General features: G+C 41.2%; 2 protein-coding genes across 6 annotated transcripts in view; one reads left to right on the top strand and one right to left on the bottom strand.

Annotated features, from left to right (window-relative positions):
- Nucleotides 1-6,140, top strand: part of CENPP (centromere protein P) — a 475,725-nt gene extending 469,585 nt beyond the window's left edge. For 2 of the 4 annotated variants that reach the window (XM_088456900.1, XM_088456901.1), the window contains exon 9: nt 5,935-6,139. In XM_088456900.1, coding sequence (XP_088313026.1) covers nt 5,935-6,062 — 128 coding nt within the window. In that variant the 3' untranslated portion in view covers nt 6,063-6,139. Of the gene's footprint in view, nt 1-5,934 lie in introns of all 4 variants that reach the window. The other 2 variants (XM_088456903.1, XM_088456902.1) reach the window with 2 other exon arrangements.
- The window catches only part of IPPK (inositol-pentakisphosphate 2-kinase), a 107,875-nt gene continuing 90,074 nt past the window's right edge, over nt 6,139-23,939 (bottom strand). For both annotated transcript variants that reach the window (XM_088456895.1, XM_088456896.1), the window contains 4 exons: nt 20,862-21,012; nt 17,271-17,373; nt 14,273-14,352; nt 6,139-12,737 (listed from right to left, as the gene is read on the bottom strand). In XM_088456895.1, the coding sequence (XP_088313021.1) occupies nt 12,512-12,737; nt 14,273-14,352; nt 17,271-17,373; nt 20,862-21,012 (560 nt within the window). In that variant the 3' untranslated portion in view covers nt 6,139-12,511. The remainder of the gene's footprint in view (nt 12,738-14,272; nt 14,353-17,270; nt 17,374-20,861; nt 21,013-23,939) is intronic.

The raw sequence follows: 23,939 nt of genomic DNA, 5'->3' as shown, positions 1-23,939 counted from the left end.
GAAAAGACAGAAGATAACTATTTAGCTTCACAATTGTGTGCCAGTCATGTTTCTCTCCCAGGACTCCTCTGATGCTCTGTGGGGCATGGCCTTCTAGGGGTGATGGGGAAGAGAGTGATGAGGGGTCCACAGCAGCTCTGGACTGAAAGTGAAATCCAATCCCCCCACATACCCTGACAAATGAGAAGCTACTCAAAGTGAGGCAGTAATGCCCAGATTACTGAGGTAATGGGTTCAATTCCCGCCAAGGCCCTGTGTGGAGTTTGTATATCCTCCCACCAGGGCCGGATTAACAATGGGGTGGGTGGAGCTGCAGCTCCAGGCCCTCCCATTAAAATGGGCCCACTGTGTTGCTGTAGACAGGAAAACTTTTATTTCCTGTTACAGCGGCACAGCCTGAGTGCCAGCGCCATCTAAGGCACCGACAACTCAATCCCCGCCGGACCTGCACCCATCTCTCACTTCTACTCACCCGCGATTCAAATAAAATGTGGGTTACTAGCTATCCCTGTGTACTATGTAGTGCAGAGTCTAGGGGCCTCCTCCATGTCATGTGACGTCACACAACATGACATCACATTGGTGCCCCCGCCGCAACCACTACCGAGCATAAAAGCAGGCTATGCCGGGACCTGCTCTTCGTGAATGCAGCCCGGCTGGGTGATGTTAACTGGTGGCTGCTGCCTCTGCTCATTGGGGATGCAACGTCCTGCAACCTGAGCCTCAAAGACTGTGAAAAAGCTATGCTCCACCTGTGAGTGCCACTGAGAGATTTTTTTAATGTTCTGTTTCAGTTATATATATATATATATATATAGTGTGCACACTATACTGCAGAATGTAATATACATACATACATACATATATATATATATATATATATATATATATACACACACACACACACACACACACACACACACTATAAACACTGCATGATATAGAGATAGATAGATAGATATATATATATATCTATTAGTGTAGATGAAGGAGAAGGCACTCCAGGACTTTAAGAATCCAATATACATTTTTTTTTTATAGGTGTACATAGCAAAGAAATCACTACGTTTTGGTGTACTGAAACATAATAATCAAAGATTGATAACTGAAACCGCGTTCATCAATTCCTGATGACTGTGCATCAGTACCCCTGAAACATTACAGTGATTTTATGCTATGTAAACTTATAAAAAAATATATATTTGATATTTAAACTCCCAGAGAATTGTCTCCTTCTTATACTATATTGCATGGAACTCTCATCTGAACTGGACAGTGGGGCACACCATTTTTTTGTATATTGAGTGCCAGGTAATTGTATATAATTATGTAATATTACATACATAAACTGTCAGGTGCATAAATATTGGGACATTGACAGAATTTTCATACTTTGGCCTCTATTCACCACCACAATGGCTTTGAAGTGAAACAAACAAGATGTGCTTTAACTGCAGACTTTCAGATTTAATTTGAGGGTAATTACATCCAAATCAGGTGAATGGTGTAGGAATTACAACGGTTTCTATATGTGCCTCCCACTTTTTAAGGGGCCAAAAGTAATGGGACTATCAACTCAAAAGCTATTTCATGGACAGGTGTGGGCTATTCCCTCATTATTTCATTATCAATTAAGCAGGTAAAAGGTCTGGAGTTGATTCTAGGTGTGACATTTGCATTTGGAATCAGTTGCTGTCGACTCTCAATATGAGATCCAAAGAGCTGTCACTATCAGTGAAGCAAGCCATAATTAGGCTGAAAAATCTAAACAAACCCATCAGAGAGATAGCAAAATCATTAGGTGTGGCCAAATCAACTGTTTGGAACATTCTTTAAAAGAAAGAACGCATCGGAGAGCTCAGCAACACCAAAAGACCCGGAAGTCCATGGAAAACAACTGTGGTGGATGACAGAAGAATTATTTCCCTGGTGAAGAAAAACCCCTTCACAACAGTTGGCCAAATCAAGAACACTCTCCAGGAGGTAGGTGTATATGTGTCAAAGTCAACAATCAAGAGAAGACTTCACAAGAGTGAATATAGAGGGTTCACCACAAGATGTAAATCATTGGTGAGCCACAAAAATAGGAAGACCAGATTAGAGCTTGCCAAACAACATCTAAAAAAGCCATTACAGTTCTGGGACAACATCCTATGGACAGATGAGACAAAGATCAACTTGTACCAGAGTGATGGGAAGAGAAGAGTATGGAGAAGGAAAGGAACTGCTCATGATCCGAAACATACCACCTCATCAGTGAAGCATGGTGGTGGTAGTGTCATGGCGTGGGCATGTATGGCTGCCAATGGAACCGGTTCCCTTGTATTTATTGATGATGTGACTGCTGATAAAAGCAGCAGAATGAATTCTGAAGTGTTTCAGGCAATATTATTTGCTCATATTCAGTCAAATGCTTCAGAGCACATTGGACGGCGCTTCAAAGTGCAGATGGACAATGACCCGAAGCATACTGCAAAAGCAACCAAAGAGTTTTTTTAAGGCTAAAAAGTGGAATGTTATGCAATGGCCAAGTCAATCCCCTGACCTGAATCCGATTGAACATGCATTTCACTTGATGAAGAGAAAACTGAAGGGAAAATGGCCCAAAAACAAGCATGAACTGAAGACATTTGCAGTAGAGGCCTGACAGAGCATCACCAGGGATGAAACCCAGCGTCTGGTGATGTCTATGCGTTCCAGACTTCAGGCTGTAATTGCCTGCAAAGGATTTGCAACAAAGTATTAAAAAGTGAAAGTTAGATTTAGGATTGTTTAGTTTGTCCCATTACTTTTGGCCCCTTAAAAAGTGGGAGGCACATATAGAAACCGTTGTAATTCCTATACCGTTCACCTGATTTGGATGCAATTACCCTCAAATTAAATCTGAGAGTCTGCAGTTAAAGCACATCTTGTTTGTTTCATTTCAAAGCCATTGTGGTGGGGAATAGAGGACAAAATATGAAAATTCTGACAATGTCCCAATATTTATGCACCTGACTGTGTGTGTGTATATATATATATACACACATACACACACATTGTAAAACAAAAAAGAGGAGTTTTATGCTCGCTACTCAGCAGCTTAATTTACATAACAGTTACTGGGTGCCCTCCATGTAAAATGCATAAACCAGTAAGGATACCTGACGAAGGATGCATAAACCGAAACGTCAACATTGATATAAGTGAAGAGAGGGGGTAGATTGAGGTTTTGAGGGTAGGCGCTAGTCACATCCCACAGCACCACATACTGGTCACACCCCTGTGACGACACACAATAGGCCTTCCTAAATTTCAGCTCCAGGCCCATGTGGACCTTAATCTGGCACTGCCTCCCACTATTTATGTACATGTGGTAGGGAATATAGAGTGTAAGCTACACTGGGACAGGGAGTGATGTGAATGGTCAAATATTCTTTGTAATTGCTGCAGTATATGTTTGCACTGTATAATTAACTGGTAATAATGTCTTGGGCTGGATTTCAATCCCAATCCACTCCGCTAGTTTATATCTATCCTATACAGAGTTTGAGTCATCTTTGTTGGCCTGTGTTCCTGAATGATCTTCTGCTACTTCATCTTGGATGTCCTCTCATCACCTTAAACTATATCTTTCAAGAACTCATACGATATTATTCCCACCAGTCATCAGAAGCTAGACACCTGACATTCCTGTATCTGTTGGCAAAATACAATAATGAACCCAACCGCTCAAGTTCACTGTCATCCAAATCCTGTTACATCTTATGTGCATATTGTATGCTGGGCATACACTGTACAATTATCTACCTGATCCACCTGATATCGGCCAGATAATTGCATAGTGTATGCGGGTGACCAATCTGCAAATAACAATCGATCGGACATGCCCATTTGTTCCGATATTTTTAAAGTGAAAGTTGGTCGCATCGGGCAGTGTATGCCCAGCCGTGACTGGCTGACAGACATTTCCCCTGTTCCTACTCAAGGAAGGAATGAGGAAAGGTCTCCTCCCCTGGGGAGCAGCACAGATATCAGGGCCAGTACACTGTGGGATATCTCACTGTGTATTCCCATGTTGTCTGCTGGGTGTCAAGCTGCCAGATAAAATGTATGTCGGCCTGACGGGCATTGTATCTGGCATTGTCCTATTGGACACGAGAGACTGCAAATACTCGATTCATGGAATTAATATATCCCTCATTAACCATTGTAATTCACTTACTATTCTTGTCCTAACCAGAATTCACCCGTCAAGAATCTACATCTATTTTGAATGAAGCTGCTAGATTAATTATTTCCTTTACATGTTCTTCTGTGACTCCATTCTGCATTGATTGCCTGTACTGTACATAATTCCAAACTTACATTTGTTTTTCTGTTCCTACAGTCAAACAACTCACAAAGTAAGATTCCTGTGTAACTGATCACATATAGCCACACTAAGGGGTATAGTCAATTGGCCGCGAGGTTTTGCGAGGAACAAACCTCGCGCCCCTCACGGCCAATTTTGAAATCCCGCGGGTATGCGCGCTCCCGATACCCGCGGGATTCAATTAAAAAAAAGTGGGCGCAGGATTTTCATCACTGAAAACCACGAGTAAATTTAAAAAAAAAAAAAAGTCCCTTACCTGTCCGGGTCTCCGCGGCCTCCCCTCTCTCTTCTTACTGGAGAGGGGGCTGCTGGGAGTCCCGGGGGCTGATGGGAGGAGCAAGGGCTGCTGGGAGATGTAGTTCTCCCAGCGCCCATTCCGGGGGGGCCACACACACCGCACCGGGTGTCACACACACACACCATACAGTCACTCATACACACTTACATACACCACACACACTGACATACTCACCGCTGCTGCAGAAGAGCCGGCTCCCGACGCTGGATGCAGAAGACAGCGCTTCGGAAGATGCGTAATTAAGGACTAATTAAGCTAATTGGATACTTCCAATTGCTTAATTAGTCCTTTGGGGAGGGGGGGGGGGTTGTCAGAGCAAGTACACGTGCTTTTTCCTAAGAACATTGATTTCTGGGAAAATCACGCTTGCTCAGGAGGTGCGCAAAAAAAAACCTCCCGGCGCGTGTTTTTATAACAAACCCGCACCTGCAGGAAATATCTCGCAGGTGCGGGTTTTTGGCTTTTCTTGCGGCCAATTGAATATACCCCTAAGTATTTTTCCACATTGCAATCTGGCTGGAGCAATATGAAATACGAAGTGTGGCTATTAAATAACGAGATTAATGCTATCATTATGTTTAATTATATTAAGTACATTGTGGCATTTAAGCTTGTGTAACAATCCCCTATTTCCCTGTAGGTGGTAAGCCTTGAACATGGTCCTCACAGATTTGTCCTCATACAATGTTGCGGCAGTCACACCAACAGCCCATAGTGACACACCAGGTCCCGTGTGACTCTGCTTACGCCGCGCGTCTTTCACCCGAAAATGCATCTTAGTTGCAATGTGACGCACCAGGAGACTGCACTGAGTAATTTGATATGTGACACTGGGACTCAGTCATGCACAGATACACAAGTCTGTACACGGAGCGCTACAAACAATGGCTGCAGCTTTTTTTCCACGCCAAGTTCCGCTGTGCTTCATTTACACACTCAGCCATACACAGATATACAAGTGTCTCATATCAAATTAATCAGTGCAGTCTCCTGGTGCGTCCTAATTGCATTGTGACTAAGACGCTTTGCGCCACATGGCGTATTGAGGCTAGATGTATGAGGACACATCTGTACCTCTGTATTTTGTTTTACTACAGTGTATGTTTGTGCTGCAGAGTATGTTGGCGCCATGTACATAAGTGTTCTGTGCAGTCTCTGACTCCTGCAGCATAATTCTAAATACAACTCTGGCTTGTAGGAATGTGCAGAGATGGGTGTGTGGGATTTAGGGTAGAGACCTGTCCATGACCACCATAATAACACTGTACTGCCTGTCTTACAGCAGCAGCTCTGGATAAAGCAGGAGTACTGGAAAATGCTGCGCCGGGATTCAAGACTCTACTCCAGGTCTTTGGCATTCAAGGGTCCATTGAGAATATCATTCAATCATTTTGTGTAGCAAGTCAGTGACTGCTGCTATTACTCTATGGTATGAAATACACAGCAATTAATAAAATACACATTCCCCACTTTTGAAATTGCAATATTTTTATTGAATATAAACCTTGTAGTTGTTTTGGATTTATAAACCATATACATAAGTCATGCTGTATGTACAGTAAACATGGCACATTTTATATAATTTATCATGACATGGAAAATAAATAAGCCATTAAAACTACATGAGACGGATACAGAAAAAGCAATCCATATGTATGGTTTACATGGTTCAGATGTGCAAAGTCAGTGGGACATTTATAATCCAAACACGTTTCTTGGTAACAGTAATCACATTTCAAGTCTGTTTTACGAGGTGGGTTATGGTCAAGCAACATAAGACTTCATAATGGATGGATGTTTAAAAACAGTGAACAGAATGCATAAAAGGGGAATAATGTAGAGAAATGCATTTGAGGTGTAATCAGTGTATTTGATTCTAACAAATTCAACTTTATTTTGAAAAAACTTCTACCTTGAGCTTTATGGAATAGTTTGTAGAGTAGACAGAAAGTAACGACGAATTGGCATTCCAATGCTATAGAGTAACAAAAACCATTGCCAATGTGGAGATGTTGTAATTGAAAGTGTGTGTGTGTTATATATATATATATATATATATATATATATATATATATATATATATATATGTGTCTCAGGACTAAAGATAGGTGTCTAGATCCAGATGCCTGACTCTCGACAGATGGCTTCCCAAACAAAGGTATGACAACCCGTCTTAGCCGCGCGGGAGAAGGGGGGGGGATGGGGAGGTGTTAGGTATAGGCACCCTCCCACAGGAAGGGTTAGGTTTAGGGTGCGGGGTTAGGCACCCTCCCAGGGAGGTTAGGCACCACCAAGGGAGGGTTGGGGGAGAGAGGGGTAGGGTTAGTATACTTTCTTGCCCGTCGGGATCTCTCATTATCGGGCTCCCGGGGTATGTATTTCAGCTGCCGGGATAGAGAGCGCGCACACACACACACCATATTTAACTCCAATTTCTAATTTAAGTTGCCCACACACCAGTAGATCCAGCTGCTCAGTCTGAGCCATGTGTGGCCAAATTGGACAGATCAGATATGAGGCCCAAATAGCTGGATGACACTCAGGCAATCTGTAGGGGACACAAACCTAGGGCCACAGCAGTGGCCTGCCAGATGCACAAACAGGTCTGAAATTAATCTAAAGTCAACACCACCGCAGAGTCAGATGATAAAATTAGAAGAGTATCACTTAGGACTAGACTTATTTTAAATATGCAAATTAGAGTTAAAATTTGGTTAATATTAAACAGACTATTGTAAGACATACACTATACAGACAAATTCTAAAGTTGTATACAGTTTAGCTGTACAGTGGATATGTGTCATTGGTTTTACTATTTTACTAGTGGCTTTACATTGCTTAATTTACCATGTAAAGCTAGGTACATACCTATACCATCATCGGCCAGTAGTTTCAATTCCTGACCTGTTCATGCGATATCTTAAGTGTGCACGCACAGGTCGTATCTGATGATCAGGTTGTGAGTTTAATTTTCATCAGATGTGATAGTACAATATTAGACAATAAGTGAAGTGTGTAAGCGCCGACCATTCTGCCCGATGCCTCTGGCCATGCTCCTTCGGCAGCAGCACCGAATGTGTGTCTATGCATGAATCGCCACTTTAACCAGGACTTCTGCACGTAAGTGTAATCGAAAGTAAAAACACATCAAAAGTATGATAGTACAAGTGTGTACCTAGCTTTAGTGTACAAATTACCAGTATAAAATATCAAATGTCACCAGTTCTCTTTAATTCCACATTTTACAGGTAAAGCATAATATAAAAGTGTTGATTTTTTTGTGCTGATGACCTGAGGACAAGTTTGGCATAGGAGAGAACAGATGTATAGAGTTATCCTGTCCCAGAATACTCCCATTGTTGTAAGTCTCATCATGGCTGAAAGGCATACTGTAATGTTATGTGACACACTAAGGTTATAGAAGTGCTTTGTTCTGTGTGCATTTGCAGTAGAGGCCTGGCAGAGCATCACCAGGGATGAAACCCAGCGTCTGGTGATGTATATGCGTTTCAGACCTCAGGCTGTAATTGCCTGCAAAGGATTTGCAACAAAGTATTAAAAAGTGAAAGTTAGATTTAGGTTTGTTTAGATTGTCCCATTGCTTTTGGCCTCTTAAACAGTGGGAGGCACATATAGAAGCCATTGTAATTCCTACACCGTTCACCTGATTTGGATGTAATTACCCTCAAATTAAATCTGAAAGTCTGCAGTTAAAGCACATCTTGTTTGTTTCATTTAAAAGCCATTGTGGTGGTGAATAGAGGCCAAAAAATGAAAATTCTGTCAATGTCCCAATATTTATGCACCTGACTGTACAAGACTGAGAAGTGTGTGTATAGGACAGTGTAACCACATCTTCATGCTAGCTATGCTTAATTCCACATAGACCCCGCGTTATATGGAGTCAACTCTTTTGTTGAGGACACATTGGGTGAGGCCTCTCAAAGCGCAATGCATTTTGTTTCTCAAGAAATCTCTATGTTCACAGGACGAACACACAATCCTAGCATAACCCAGACACCATGGGCCTGATTCTGAGCCCCATGCAATGAATTCATATAGTAGAGCACTTCTTTGCTATAGTGCATGCACAAAAATGTCTGAAAACCATGACACATGCATTACAAAGAGTGTACGCACAAAGGCAGACGCAGTGTAGCCATTTATTTGCTACGGCACATATGTATAGATAGTGTGTGCACAGAGAGCTGCAATTGAGGCATGCAGTCTCAGAAATGTGATGAGAATGTAGGGGTTGTTCCTGGGTGGTGGCGTAGTGCACACACAAAGATAGTCTGTGTTAGGGCAGTGTTTCCATACACAGACACTTACATAGGAGGCCATACTCATGGAGAAACCGCACCTACCATATAGCTGCAGACAGGCAACAGCCGCATCTGCATCCACCTGCGAATCAGTCCCCATGGGTCTAAAAGCCTAGTATGTGTTACCAAGTATGCTGGCAGCAACCATTATGCACTAAAGTATCAATGTTACATTACTGTCCCAGAATTCACTTCTCTTCCCCAAAATCCCCAACAGTCTCATACATATTGTGTGATGATCCTTTCACCACAAAACATGGTGACAGAAGCAGGGAAAAGGCAGACATATGCAACAGTTACATATAATCCTAGCTTGTACAGAGGATTACGTCTAGTGTAATGTCCCTGTGCTAGATATGGTTGAACAAGAAAGTAACTTGACATTAGAATGCCTTTAAAGACTGCAAGGTTTATGTGCATCCTGATCAGCACTTTAAACTTTTGTATGGGCTCTGCTTTCAATTGGCATTTGTTTGGTTTTTCGTTCTCTCTCCTACACACACACTTCCATACCCTTTGCTTTACGTGCAACAGTTTACATTATCCTGTAAAAAAATAAAATAAAAAAAAAATGGTAATGTGACAGACAGTATGGATTGTGCACTGACAGGGACAGAGGGCTTTGCATCTAGCCGTGGGAGTTTCCAGCTCTTTGTTTAGAATCTTCCAGGTTTTTTTTCTTCCTTTTGTCAGAGTCTGGAGATTGTAAATTCATTTTAGACCACATAAATTTGCCTTACCTTACATAATCTGTGCATCAGATACAGCGTAAAAGACTTGGTTTTTTTCTGACTATTCATACAGGTGACTAATTTGTACACAGTACATTTGACTACAATTTTGTCCCTAAAAAAAAAAAAAATGCACTTACAAAACTTAACACTGGCCTGTCTACCATAGGACACATTGAACAGTTAAATTATCAGTTTAATGAAACAGACAAGCCATTTAATGTGGTACGGCCATAAGTCATTTACAGGTTACGCAGATCTCATTTCCTGAGACCAGTGGGCAGTGCCAATGTACAGCACAGGCTATAAAAGAGTGGGGCTTACAGGGAAGGGTTTCTGCTGCCGCTTCATAGTGATGGACCTATTGGGCTGGAAAGTGTTGGGAGGTGTGTTAAGCATCAGTGCCCAGTTACTGAATATGTACATCATATCAACTTTCTGAGGGTAGCAATCTAATATTAAATGTAATTACGGACACATTAATGCTACATAATAAATTACCAGTTATTTAAAATAGAAAAAAAAACTGTGAAAGTGACATTATGACAGAGGACCAGAGCAGCACATACTTTGCCCATGTCCCAAAGCAGAACACAAGATAAACAATTAAATGAGTAAAGCAAATAGCTTCGGGAGGAAGATAGTTTTAAGAAGCGAGAGAAGTTACACTAAGTACAGTAGTCAGGAACAGGCTAAAATACACCAGCACATTCTCTACAGCCAAATTTGTCCTCTATGTTTTCCCAACAAGCAGTTATCTACTGACAAAATCTAGGGAAAGACCCCATCTACCCTCTGCAGGCCCCTGCTCTTTAGTGTATGCATGGGAGCCTGTATACTGAGCATGTGCCAGCCTTACTATGCAGAGTGGGGGCCTTGCGAGGATGTTCCAGTTTCATCAGGCTCTATAGCGGCTCCACCACAAGCAGAGGCAGTAGTTCCTTCAATGACTGATGAGTCTGCATCATGTGGTATCTCTAGTAAGGGCAGTGACAGATACATACGATTCACACACACGTCTCCTGAGCACACAACGTATGGCTCTAAAAGTGTTCACAGAGGAGCATGGAGTGTTCTCATTGGCGACACAAGCTCCAGCACTGTATTGTACATGCACAAAAAAAGCTTCTTCTGAGGAATCAGGCGGTGCCCTCAGCACAAACTCACATTGCAGAGGACAAAACTCAATTTACAAGTTTCACAGACATTAGAAATTCAGCTTATATCCGTATCCCAATATTATCCATGTAGAAGTAGCAGGTGAAAGTATATTTAATGTGAAACTAAAATCTTTCTGGCAGTTAGTAACATGTCAGCAGAAATTCATGTACATGACCTTGTTCACCATCTCGCTAGAGTCCATTATCCTCTTATTAGCCTTTATAGGCTGTATCTGCAATATAGTGAATTCTACTAGTACCACTTTATATTTCCTATGAAATCAGATTAAAAAAAAAAAAAAGTAAATTAAATATTACAGCCCAGGAGTAGCACACAAATAGTAGTTTAGTCCTAAAACATATAAAGAGTAAATCAAACTATGATATAAAAAAAAAAAACCCTAACTATTTTAACAGGATATTATGCCTAAGTTTTATGGTAAGCTTTCAGCAAATTACATTTAATTCATTCAGCTAAAATTCAAGTCTTAAAATAGGTTTAGCACCTAATATTTGATGGACTCCCTCTCTTCAGTATAAACGTGCAGGGTGAGTCATGTGTACAAGCAAGAGGGCAGAGGAGTCAGCAATCATTGCTACACCATGGTTCATCAATGCCACCTCTATCATCATATACACATGGTGGAGCCATCTATCACATTGCCACATGCACTTTAATGTATGGGAATTTTAGAAGCTCAAAATATATAGTAAAAACCATGTCCCTGTTATATAACTTAGAGATTTCCCACAGGTTTTCAAACTGACACTTAGGGGCATATGTGTCAAAGCTTGCTGAGAGAGAAAATTGGAAATATATATCACCAACCAATCAGCTCCAAATTATAATTTCTGAAACACAGCCTGCAATATGCAAGTTAGAAGCTGATTGGTTGGTGATATATATCTCAATTTTCTCTCACATCAAGCTTTGATACATATGCCCCTTAAAGTGAATTGTTACGTAATAAAGATTAAATTAGGACGGTTTTCAAAACATAGAACACAATTTGACAATTGGAAAAAACAGGATAGAAAGGTAATCCACAAATAAGGCAAGTATTAGAGACAAGAGGATTTTCCACATGACTATCTATAAAGACACCCACCCTTCACTGGAACAGAAAATAGCAATATAGTGGCTTCATTGGTCGTAGAGAAAAAAAAAAAAAAAAAAAAGAAAGGTTTCATTGCACACTGTATAGAACCACAGCCTGTGTAGAGATACGTGTCACTGTTTTAGAAGTCCTTACCCTGATACAGCACAGACCTTTGCATAAGGCTCAGTAAGACATGCCTGGACCTCCCTTAGGCACACCAGATGAAAGCAGCAAAATGAATGCAAAGGTGCCAGGATTCATTAATGGCAGCTCGTCTTTATCATTATACAAAAAAAAAAAAAAAAACCCAATGTTGTAGCTAGTCTTCATGTATCAAACAAATGAGGAATGCAAAGGCTTTATTAAAAGCTTGAGCCATGCAATAAGGAGTCCTCCCAGTTCCTTTAGGACAAGTCATGGTTTCAGAAAATTCATGTCAAACTCTCCCAGACATGTTTGGGTATCTGCCCTGCATGCTGCACCGAGCAAGACACGGTGATAAGATGGTGATACATTCACATCGAGTATTCCATGCTTTGTATGCTATACTTTGTGGAGAAGCAGCGTGCAGTCTTCAATTTCCGGAAAGAGGAGGGGTGTGGTGGCCTCATCTCGAGTCTGGGTACTTATTAGGTAATGGGATACTATCTTATTGTCACGTTTGTACTGGTGTGGTATGTTCTCATAAGGTTTCAAATCTAAGTCCAAGATGGAAACCGAATACATGAAGCTTGACCTTGAGGCTTTAATCACAGGTCTAGAATCAAAGCTGAAATGAGAGCACACAGTTAAACATTTGTTAATACTAATTTAAGCAGACAAGATGTAATCTCTTTGCATAAAGCCTCTTTACTCTTAAAGTAAAATACAAGATGTCAGCATATGTTATAGAACTAGTAATCATGTATTCATCTTAGTGAAACACCTCTTTATTTTACACAGGTCTAATATTCTGTTTGAGACACATTCTCCCATGGGTGACATACAGTACTGTGAATACCATCCATGGGGTGTCTCCAACCATTCACCTATGCTGGTAATTTTGAAAGTGGTATGTGAGACCAGATGCAAGTTGTGGAGAGTAAATGCCTTATGGTTATATATCATCATAAATGGTTCCAAACTATAATGGAGATGCTCATGGGTCCAGAGAGCAAGGGCAGCCCAGCTTTACTATACAGCCATGGCCAAAAGTTGAGAATGACAAGTATTGCTTTTCATAAAATTTGCTGCTTCAGTGTTTTTAGACCTGTGTCAGAGGTTACTAAAATTACAAAACATTTCATAAATGTCAAAGGTTTTTATTGAATATTACATTAAGTTTATGCAAAGAATCAATATTTGCAGTGTTGACCCTTCTTTTACAAGGCCTCTGCAATTCACCCTGCATGCTGTCAATCAACTTCTGGGCCACATACTGACTGGTGGCCGCCCAGTCTTGCCTAATCAATGCTTGGAGTTTGTCAGAATTTGTGGGTTTTTGTTGGTCCACCCGCTTCTTGAGGATTGACCACAAGTTCTCAAGTAACTCGGGGAACAAAACATTGAAATTTTGGGTCCATGGCCAGGAAACTCCCCAGACCTTAATCCCATTGAGAACTGATTACCTGATTGGATTCCTCAGCAGAAACAGTCTGGAGGTAATTGGAATAAAACACTTACTATTGGATGAACTTTGAGAAGGACTATATGGGAGATCTTATTAATAGGAACTTTATTTTGGACTACATCTCTGGACTAATAGCGCCATACCCCACCTTATTTATATTTGTCTAAAGTCTGTGGAGTAGTAAACTGGGCTATTTGGTGTGACGTGATGATAGGTGTATGTGGATACATCCATCTACCCAGCTTTCTTTTTTCTTTGCCATCAAAAAATTAAGTGCTGTAGAAATCTTCATTCATGCAGTGCAAGTATATGTAAGCCTAACAGCAGTCTACATTTGGCATGTCAGTATAAGTAATCATCACTAGAGGGCAGGCTTCTCATTCAGTCTACAGTATTATACTCTTGTGACCTAAAAGCAAGTTTTGCTATTGTACAGCTCAATGTGTTGGTGAAATTGTAGTGTGGTGTAAAGGGTCAGTTCACGTGTATACAGCTATATCCAGACTACATTTGTGAACCTAAGACAGCTGATGCAAACCCAAAACTGGGATAGGGCAGTGTGAGGCCGCGACATATAAAGAAAATTACTAGGAAAGGCATAATTTTATTACTGGCTAGGCTTAATTTTTTTCCCTCCACGAAAATGTCTTTGGAGATATATATATCATAACCTACAGTCAAAGTCCTGCTCTTACCATTCTTCTTCAACTACGGGGGAGAGGGCAATCATGATAGAGCAGTCCTTCGCTGTCATGGCCACTCTGTACTGCTGAATCTGAAAAGAGATGGTCAGAGGCAGACATGACTACTAGGCTTTCTGTCATTCTCTGTTCAATGAATTTTTCCTGGAAAAATTGGTTAAGGAACACTGATGTTCAAAACAACTAAGATTAAGGAGGCCGCAACAACATATTTCTCACTATTTAGCCTAAGAGGCCTATGTATTAATATAACGGTAGTCTCGCAAAAACAGCCTTTTTACTTATGACAAAAATAAATGTCCCCGCTATGTACTATCTGCCACTCGGATGTGGATTGAAAGATCTACAGTAAAAAGGTGGCCAATGTCTAGATAGACACCAGATGTTGGACAGGCAATAGGTCGACAGGGACAAAAAGTCGACAGTTATAAATGGTCGACCGGTTCAAAGGGTCGACCTGCATATGGTCGACACGAGATTTTATTATTTTTTTTCTAACCCTAATCTTCACCCTAACCCTCCCCCCTGGTGCCTAACCCTAACCGTCCCTTCTAGTGCCTAACACTAACCCTAACGGTTGGGGTCCCTTTTGTCCCTGTCGACCTATTGCCTGTCTAGACATTGTCTACCTTTTTACTGTAGATCTTTAGACCGTAGCCCCTGCTACGCCCAGGGAAAGCAGTGTTGCTAATCTCTGTCCCTGCGAGTTACATCCCCGGGGTCATGTAGGAGTCTCACAGGCGCACAGCAGGGGCAGGTTCCACAGTTGGGCGGAGACTGCAGGAGAGAAATCGGAAGTTCTCTTTCCGGCTAGTAAAGACAAAGTACAGACATAAAACGGTTTACACCATCTGAGCATGGCATACACAAAAGGGACACATATTGGTAGTATTATCACTCAGGTGCTTGAAAGGGAGGGGTTATTCTATACAAGAGGGTGACTCCAAGGTGAGCTGGCTCTCATTTTAGATATACTTGTGTATGTGCCATTGTCTTGTGGCTTTATATTGGGCAACGATATGACCCAGATTGGATGTTGTTAGTTTTAGGGACGAGTTTGCAGCGCGGTGCCCCCTGGACTGGTGTGGCTGGAGTGCTTTGGGGTGGCACACTAACTCTTTTATTTAGCACTTTAACACTTTCAAATAATTTTTCTACTAATACTACTTTATTTAGAATTTTGATGACACCTTACACCTGTGTATCACCTTTTAACACGTAGCTTTTGATTATTAACACTAAAGCTGCATACACAATATTTTTGAACGATTATCGTTAAACGATATAGTTTACCGATAATCGTTAGAAAGTGAACGATTTTTTTCAGAGTCAAACGATGATCGTTCTTGCGCGTTCACGTTTGTAGTTCAGTCAGACTTGTCAACTCAACGATTTTCATTAAGGGAATATGCAAAAATCGTTTGTAGTTCAAAAAAATCGTTCATTACACTTTAAAAAAATCTGACAGATAATCTGACAGAAAACAGTTCTTAAAATCGTTGTGAGTGTATGCAGCTTAACACCTCAGTCTCTCACAGGTGTGCTGCCCTGGACTGGCTGGCCTTTGCCAGCTTTTTGGGGTTCCACGCCCCAGACTTTGACGAAGTATTATGGACCACCAGTAATCAGAGAAGCCGTGACGTGGCCTGGAGGCTTAGCCATATTTTTGCAAATATATGCAAACGAGATCTCTGAATTATCTACCACCATGTAGTTTTTCAAATCTTATTGCTGATATCATTCAGAGTGCTGGGGGATACCCTATGGCCCCTTTTGTTTATACAAGAAACAGCAAACTTCTAAAAGCTTTTCGGAGTTTGGTACATAGAGATGACTGACCATAGTCCCCATTGATAGTAATGGGGACTGCAGTCTGCTGCACTAATAAGCATTCTCAAGGAGATTTCCCTGAGATCTCCGGCATTAGGCAGTTAGTACATAGTGGGAATACATAAAATGATGGAGACTGCTGTTTCTGCATAACTTTATGGAAAATGGGCTTGATAAATAGGCCCCTATATCTGCTAATCTGAAATGTAACAATAACCGTACAGAGATGGTGGGAGTTCATTAATAAGCATCAGAGTTTTACATGAACTAAACATTTTGGAGATTTTGTAATTTTGCCAAGAGGAAAGCACCAACCAGCCGAGTGTACATCCATCACTCGCTTCCAAGCATGAAAGACGGAGGCTGTAGAACTAATGTAAAATCACTATAAAAGTAACAAACCATGATCACACACACTTTATGTATCGCTAATATGGAATCAATGCAATTTGTTTCCCTTTTATTTCTACTTTAAATTTCCCCTTTAGGAAAAAGTACATGAGCACAAGTAATAGAAAAAAGCCTGAGTACGTACACACACACACACACACACACACACAATTACAGTGCATGTCAACACACAACAGTGGAGGTCACAACTTGCAAAACCAGTTAGAACATGTTAGCACTTTGATTTGTGCAGGTGCATATAGATATCCACCAAGGGGACCAGATATATGTAGCAAGATGGCGGCGTCTACAAAGAAGCCAAAGTGTTTGCAGGTTGGGGGTAGAGCCAGGTAGTGTGAAGGGTGTAATTGGTAGACATAATAGTGCGCCTGTTGCATAGTAGTGTAGAAAGATGATGTCATTCTGCAGAGCTAAGTTACGGAGGTGAGATGAAGGGATGGTAAATGCACGTGGTACCTGCACGCCTTGTCATGCATTCCACATACAGCCACTTCCACATCAGCTTAGAGCTGCCAGTATTTCATTAGGTTCATTTTGTCTTTCCATATTTTCGGTGGAGGAGAGACACCCACAGAGCAATGTAATAATCTGCTACGCGTAATTACTACAGGTCACATGCCCGACACACCCACGGTAAGACTCAGCCATAAGTGAGGATAAACAATGCAGACAATTCCAAGACTGTTTATATCAAATGCACATGTTGCTTACGCATAGTAGGATGTAAATAATTTATTATGTCCTCCGTTACCTTTGTCACTGCATACTCCACACTACCGTCATCTTCCAGGGACAGGTCCTTCAACTTCTCAAAGAAGGTTTCATCATATGGCCCATCCAGGAGTAGATTGCTTCTGAAGAGGAACAGAAGTGTTACCGGTACATACACAACTCGTACAGAGATTAAGTGTTTCCGCTCCACTTAAGCTTAGAGTCTTTTGTACATTTATGAATACCCCTCACTCAGAAAACCAGCAAACACATATATAATGATTAAATAGTTACAAGTCTTTACTTTGTCATCAGGTACAAGTATAAGAGTCTGTGCAGGAAGTCACGGAAAACGGATGTTTCAAGGATCTTTCTTGAAACAGCAAAGAGAACAGGACACCCATGTGTAGTACACAGATTTCTGAGCACTACCCTTTAAGTGTGTTATTTAAACTATAATCAGATCATACTTAACAGTATAATATATCATATAAACAGCACAGGCCTTCCAATGTTCATTACATTGAAGATGGCAGACTGTCTCAAAATATATTTTGATGTAATAATATACCGTGTAATCATGCATCTTACAATGCTACAGATGTGTCCACATACATCTTACCTCCGTGCACTACAAGTCACATTAAACATAATACTACTCTGTAGCACAGAGTGTCTCTTCATACCACTTTTTCCCTTCAAATGTGTCTTATTCTCACAGCGATGTTTATTGGACGCACAAGCAGCATCTGCTGATTACAATATGTGGCATGCCTATATACTGCTGGTGTATCTGCATGTGATATACTACGTTACAGTGTCAGTGACTGTCACTAACGTAGCATTATGCATACAGAGAATACACTCACAGAATATAGGCATGCCCCATATCATTATAATCAGCAGAAGCTGCCTGTGTGGCCAACATGCACCGCTGTGCAAATAAGACGCATTTTGGGGGAAAAATTCACATGAAAAGACACTCGGCGCTACAGAGTCACATCACGGCGTGGGGCAACTAGAAGGGCTGTTAGACGCACAAGGAGCCTAGATGTATTAGGACACATCTGTAAGTGCAAGATTTCTTATGGTACATGTACAAGGCAAGACTGTATTTATAAACTTAATGCTTGTACATAGAGACTTAGGATATTAATATAATGCATGCTTATATCTAGATCTACATGTATATGATCCTTAGAGAGGGAGACGGATATATGAATACTTGCATATCTCACTGCCTGTACCCATCAGCATAAAACATGGTGGGCCTGACTCAGAGCAATGCTGATATTAAGGTACTGTAATTGAGAGATTCTTTGTTACTGCGCCAAAATACCTAGAAACTCCTATGGCGCTATTGCGAATGAGTCGCACGGTATCAGAAATGTTGTGGGAAGAGTGATGGGCGCTTACATGGAGATGATCAGACTTCTGGACGTCTAGGTGAAAATGGCTGTGTACAGAGGCTCAGCTGCTCACACAGGAGGCCACACTCAGGCGGATACACTGCACCTGCCATGGGATGTGTAAAGGCAGCAAGCAGTATTACAGCATATACGGACAGTGACAGAGGGCCTCTCAGTCCTTGCACATTTGTTCACACGGATGTAGGAAAGGGAAGGACTCTGTAGCAGCATTTGCATAAAGTCACTGGCGGGTGACATTTATAGGAATGCGAGTAAAGAAATATATGCAAGTGTCATCCCAATGTGTATAAAGCTCAGACGAATGAGGAATACTCATCGGCACAGCTTGATATCAGTTAAAAATATTATCTTTCTATAAATTTAGGCTGACTCAATATTTATACAGCGCTAGTTTCTTTTAGGTTTTCATAAATATCACACAATTGATTAATAAAAAATAAAAAAAAGCCAGTATTTAAGCAAGCTCTGATATATTGTAGAGGACAGAGAATAGGAACAAATGATTGTAGAGCTTATAAACACTAGGGGGTATATTTACTAAACTGCAGGGTTTTAGAAGGGGAGTTGTTGCCCATAGCAACCAGAATCTAGCTATTATCTTCTAGAATGTACTAGATAAATGAGTAGAATCTAGGTTTCCCATCGCTACTCAGTACTGTGTCATTTACATTACCCTAAATTTGTGACTAATCTTCCATGACACAGATGGAGTCACTTATTCTTTTACAGTGCAATGCAATCCTTCACTCACTGGCACAAACCGGTTAGTATTCACATTATGTCAATAGAAGCTACTGAGGAATGGAAATGCTGTAATTATATGAACAAGACCGCAATGCCATCAAGTGTTTTATGGAATTGCAAATCGCAACACAAATGAAGGGCTGAAAAAAATGTGTCCTGAACACAGGCCGAAACCAGTTGCAGTTTTACATGCATGTTTCTTAACATACGTCCACATAGTAAGTTATACAGCAGCAAATATTAGCCATTTGATAGTCTACTACATCTTTACTGGTTTAAAGTGCAATACAAATAATTTAAAAGTGTTGGGCCAGTTACTGCAAAAGCGGAGAAGAGCAAAAGTGGTAACCAGTACCAGCATTTACCATCCTGAGCTTGTCACATTGTAACTGGCAGGCATGTAGCACCATGCAAACCAGCCTGAAGCTGAAACCCTAGGGGACCGGAGCCTGCTAAAACAGAGGGTCTTTCCAGACACCCCTAGTGCAGTTGTGTGGCAGGATTATACTGAAAGTGAAATACAAAGCCATTATGGAACTACAAGCACCAGTATGACTAAGGTCCACAACAGTAACTTATAGATAAAAAAAAAGTTTTATTCCAAATTGAAACAACCACATTACCCATTTTATTACATTTATTATACGTATAAATACAAAAGGAAGACTTTCTGGAAGCGGCCTATAATGCATAGAAAACGGTTGGCTGAGCATGAATTGACCGCTTAATTCATGATCGTCGCTCAGCACTTGCAGGCAATGGCAACTTCCAAAGTATGCCGGCACTGGTAGTTCTACAAACTCCCACAATGCGGGCCTCTGTTAATGTGGGAATAGCCCAGAGGAACACTAGATCCATACTTTACTGAGACTGCATGTGACAAATTACAAGCAAATTATTCTGCAAACTGAACAATATGTGTATCACTATATTTAGGAATGGAGAAGTGCGGATTTACCTGTAAGACGAGGAAGTTATTATACTTGATATAATGATGGGTTTAGCAGCTGTAATTCTAGGTTCTGGACTTTATCCTGTAACGCTCTGCAGTATTAGGAATTCCACACACACCCAGCTGTCCACTATAAACACAGATGTCTCCCTGCCAAGCTCGCATGGGTGTGGCGGGAAGAACCCTGCAAATTATCCAGTTCTATTCCTGGAAAACTTCCAGGCAATCCTTTGCAAGGTGTAATGGCATCGCATGAGCCAAACCAGGGTGTTGTACAGACACCTCTTCACTTATATGAAAAGCCACAGGGTTACGCAGAGACCCTGAGGTAATTAACAGACATTGCACCTCATTTAAGTTGGCAATTCATCAGTGTGTGTCTAAAATATTTGAAAAATAATTCATGGAATGTGAAAAAAAAGTGGTAATGCACGAATGGGTCACAAATTACTCCTACCTATCCTCGGGGGGAGGGGGGGGGGGGGGAGTTATGACAAACTCTTACCTCTCTTCAGGGCATTCCTCCAAGTATTTCTGCACTCTCTTATACAAAGGGTACAATCCGTCAATGTCCAGCATGTCCAGCATCTGGGCTTGGAGGGTCTTATATAAAATACATCCTTTAGGCAATCCCATGGCTTCCACATTGTGTTTACCTGCCAGAAAACAATCAATGCCATCACTCCAGAACAAAATCTCATTTGCCAATATAACTATGTACAAGTGGTGTTATGTTTGGACAAGATTGAAGTAAGGAGGACTCCTCCAACGATGAGGACTCATGGCTCTAACTGGGAGTAATATAAGCACCTTACTGCTAAGTAAAGGATGAGGAGTTTCCTCAGTAGTATAACAGGGCAGCACAGTGACAGAGTGGTCAGTGTTGCCTTACAGCACTGGGTTATAAGTTGATTCTCAACCAGGGCCTGTGTGAATTTTGTATGTTCTCAGTTTGTGTGGGTATTCCCTTGGTGCTTCAGATTACTCCCACACGGTAAGGCTAAACGACAGGCAACCGTGCCGATGTTCAGGGTGATTTGCGTTCACCATGGACATCGCATGTTTGCCGGTACACACTGCACAATTTAATGAACGACTGAACGATTCATTGTTCCGTCCTTCATTAATATGTATGGCGCCGTATGCGATATCGTGTGCTGTGCAGCACAGCCAATCACATGATAACGCATGCCACCATCAGGAGCGCGCAATAGTGCATACACATTAGGCGATCTACGCGATTTGTCGTGCCGATATGCCAAATCATGCAGATATCATCAAGGTGTGTATGCACCATAAGACTCAAATCGGACAGGAAATTATGTGAAAGACAAATATTCTCTGTGCAGCGCTGTATATTCAAATATAAACAATTGATGGTACCAAGATTGCTCTTTTATGGGTAATAGAAGTATTCACTATATTGCACTGCAACAGTAATCATTTAAAGATGAACTTAAAATGTGTCGAAGCTGGATAATTGGCTGATACAAGATCAGTTTAAAATTGGATCGCAGCGACGCCATCTTGCGACTGGCCGCAAGACGCCATCTTGGAAATGAGATCGCAAGACGCCATTTTGCGAATGGCCGCCTAAGCGCCATTTTAGGTGGTAAACACACTTTAGTACATGTGGCGATATTACTATTAGCATCATGCGATTGAATCTGTGACCATCGCCATAAGTTACGGCGATTCCGCAAAAGCCCATTTCATGACTTCACGTAGTTTGGGTGCTCTGGATAAAGTGTATATTATTATAATTCCCCTGAAGGATATATTTCAGAAATGGCTGTACAGTATGTCAAAATTGGATTGCATTAGCTAAACAGAGCAAATGGCCATGTGACAACTAGCCTGTGAAGACAAGCTTCATGGACATAACGTCTGCTCCCACTCCAGGTGGCCCTACTCGAATACAGCAAGAGGGTCGTTTGTAGCACCTTACATTAGCAGGCTTCCTACAATAAAATACCTTCAAAGCCAAGAGTGTTATCTGAGGTTTGGGTCTTGTAGCTGTGCTAATTTGCATCTACACAGGCCCTGGGAGAACAAAGACCAGTATTTTGGAGCCTGAAAAGGGTGGGGGCTGCTGGGGCATGAGCAAGTCATGGAACTGTAATGCTCAGCATTCCACACTGCTAGGTGTTCACTTCTAGGGATAGCTGAGAGCGAAGAAATGCTCCCCATGTCGGTCTATGGTGGTCTCCCTCCACACAGATTCTCTAAGACTTCAGATCAGCGTTATCTCTGCTCTAATGAATTCACGTGCCTGTAGAGGCTCATGCTATAATTGCGTAATCACTGTGAGTTTAAGTGAGATTTAAGTGCACCATTTCTCATACACACATTAATACGCACAATTGCGCTGTTAACTAGTCGCATATTAGCGAATGCATAAGATTCTGTATGAAAATGCCAAATATTAGCTTCATGCACACGCATCTGCCCCAAGTTAACTAGCGTCTTTACATCAAACCCCACATACTCACACATTACATATTCACATACAAGGTTCCATAAGCTTTAAGGTATAAGATTCAAGTATGCACATTTATTATAATTGTTAGGAAATAAAGATTATTTTGTAACTAAGGTTTTATACGTGATAAGTAAGCCATGTTTGGTATTGTACTGATGCGTACTCTCTCAACAGTATTCCGGTAATATCGATGGAGAGATCGCAACATGCATTCTCAACTTATGGACCGCAGAGACTTCAAGCAACAAAATGTACATTATATGAACAACTGTTTGGTTTCCCGCCTCATGCAAATCCTGAGACCTCCAGTTGTTAGAGGCTGGATCGTGTCTATTTGAACCAACCTGTTAAATTACTTGTAACATATGCCCTCTCCTTTAGGACCAATGGTATTAGCAACAAATTTCTCTATTGTGTTTTTTATTCCTGGGGGGTATAAATATGTGTGCTCTGACCCTGGGTTCCTAGTCTTTGTGCTGAATGCGGATTGACTAGGGGTTTCTGGCTGATGCCCAACATCTGGACCAGAGAGCGCTGCGTGTGTATAATTGTACTTGGGTCTGTATAATCTCTCTGCGTTAAGATTATATGAGGATCATAGCGTGTAACTGCTGCAGTTTTACTTGAATTATACTTTGTGCTTTGGAACCACAGGTTCTAGGTCTGGAGTCTTTATTTACTGTATGACTGCGTACGCAAATTAGCGCCATCCTTTAGAGGTTTATAGGCAGGATATTAGAAGGTATAGGCAGGGGTATATAGAGGTTCAAAGGCAGGATCGTTAAATGTTATTGCCAAAGTTGTTTACACACAATGGAGACAGCCATTGCATTTTGTAACACCCAGTCATATCACTGAGGCATGGAGCAATTTGTGACTCCTACATTCCGGACGTAGCATTATTTCAGACCACAAAATATTATGTCCACATTATGTGAATGACAGGTATACTTAAAAGGTCGCTCATTTGTGGTGTATGTATATAAATCTATATAGATATTTTATTTTATGGTACAGAGTTAGGTGCCTCTGACCGTGGTCTTAGACAGATTTTGGGAACAGCAATTGCAGAGGATGCATATAAAACACATTTCTTTCTGC

Source organism: Taudactylus pleione, unplaced genomic scaffold, assembly GCF_031769625.1.
Source record: "Taudactylus pleione unplaced genomic scaffold, aTauple2 ptg000726l, whole genome shotgun sequence".
Classification (NCBI taxonomy): Eukaryota; Metazoa; Chordata; class Amphibia; order Anura; family Myobatrachidae; genus Taudactylus; species Taudactylus pleione.
Note: the sequence above shows the minus strand (reverse complement) of the source record. Positions and strands in the feature narration are given on the sequence as shown.